This window comes from Crocuta crocuta, unplaced genomic scaffold (assembly GCF_008692635.1).
Source record: "Crocuta crocuta isolate KB4526 unplaced genomic scaffold, BGI_CrCroc_1.0 scaffold193, whole genome shotgun sequence".
Classification (NCBI taxonomy): Eukaryota; Metazoa; Chordata; class Mammalia; order Carnivora; family Hyaenidae; genus Crocuta; species Crocuta crocuta.
In genome coordinates, this window is record NW_027529624.1 from 6,865,465 (window position 1) to 6,866,703 (window position 1,239).

Consider the following 1,239-nt stretch of genomic DNA (forward strand, 5'->3'; position numbering starts at 1 on the left):
CTCGAAGGCCAGCTCAGGGTCCCCGCCGCCGCCGCCTGCCCCGAGGAACGAGGCCGAGTCGAGCTTGAGGGCATCGATGCAGTTGTTGATGATCTGGTTGACCTTGTCCACCTCCTTGGCGATGGTGGAGATCTCGGCGGCCGAGCCCTGCCCGTTCTCCAGGTCCGGGAGGTCGTCCTCGGGTCGAGCCAGGCCATCGCCCCCCGCGCCTGTGCGCACCTCGATGTAGTTGCCCTTGGTGGCCACCTTGGGTGTGTCCAGCCCGGCCTCCAGCCCCTTGGAGGTGGGAAGCTTCTCCCCGATCATGGAGGGGAGGGCGGGCATGCAGGACACAGGCAGCACGGGAGGCTCGCCCAGCTTCTGGGCGGCGTGGACGACAGAGCCGGCATCCACGTCGGCCCCGTAGCGCATCTCCAAGATGGTCTTCTTGACCTTGACGGACTTCTGCTTCTCCTCCTGCATGCGCCGCTTGCGCAGGCAGTAGTAGACGGCGCCCAGCACGATGACCATGCCGAAGAGGCAGCCCAGGATGGTCATGATGTAGTGGGTGGTGGTGGAGGTGCTGGGTGCCAGGTCGCCGGGCACGGGGTCCCGCGTGGTGAAAGTCAGGCAGGTGTGGTTGAAGCGGCGGCTGTTGCGCAGCGAGGTGACACAGAAGGTGTACTCGGTGTGCGCACGCAGCTTGTCGAGCGTAACGATCTCCTTCTTGTTCTTGAGCGTCATGACGTCAGAGAAGTAGCTGTTGTTGTACTGCACCAGGACGTACATCTTGCTGTAGGGGTGCGGGATGATGACCACCAGCGTGGCCGAGGTGAAGGTCACGTGGTGCAGCTTGATGGCCGGCCCGGCGGATGCGTCAGTGGTGGACGATGAGGCCGGCGGCTCCACCGAGAGGATCTCGTCCGGGTTGAAGCCCGAGTTCTCATCGGGCTCCCTCTGGGCGTCGGTGGAGTAGGGCGTGGGGTGGCTGGCGGGCCGCGCGGGCAGCGAGCCGTTGCGGCACTTGGCCTGGAGCACGGTGATGGCGTTGAGGCTGTGGTAGGGCCGGGGCACCAGCAGCGGGTAGCCGGCGAACTCGCGCGGCGACTCGCACTGCAGGCGGTCGTAGTTCTTGGTGACGTTGTTGAACACCACCAGCCAGGCGAGGAAGCCAAAGAGGTCGCACTCGCAGTTGAAGGGGTTGCCCGCCAGCTCGCACACCATGAGGCTGGCCAGGCTGGGGGAGGGGGCGCCGGCGGG

The 1,239-nt window shown here is 66.1% G+C and overlaps 1 protein-coding gene across 1 annotated transcript in view; it reads right to left on the bottom strand.

Moving 5' to 3' along the window:
• ELFN2 (extracellular leucine rich repeat and fibronectin type III domain containing 2) overlaps positions 1-1,239 on the bottom strand; it is a 12,339-nt gene that overhangs the window by 8,875 nt on the left and 2,225 nt on the right. Inside the window, exon 4 of the mRNA XM_077761954.1 lies at positions 14-1,216. Coding sequence (XP_077618080.1) covers positions 14-1,216 — 1,203 coding nt within the window. The remainder of the gene's footprint in view (positions 1-13; positions 1,217-1,239) is intronic.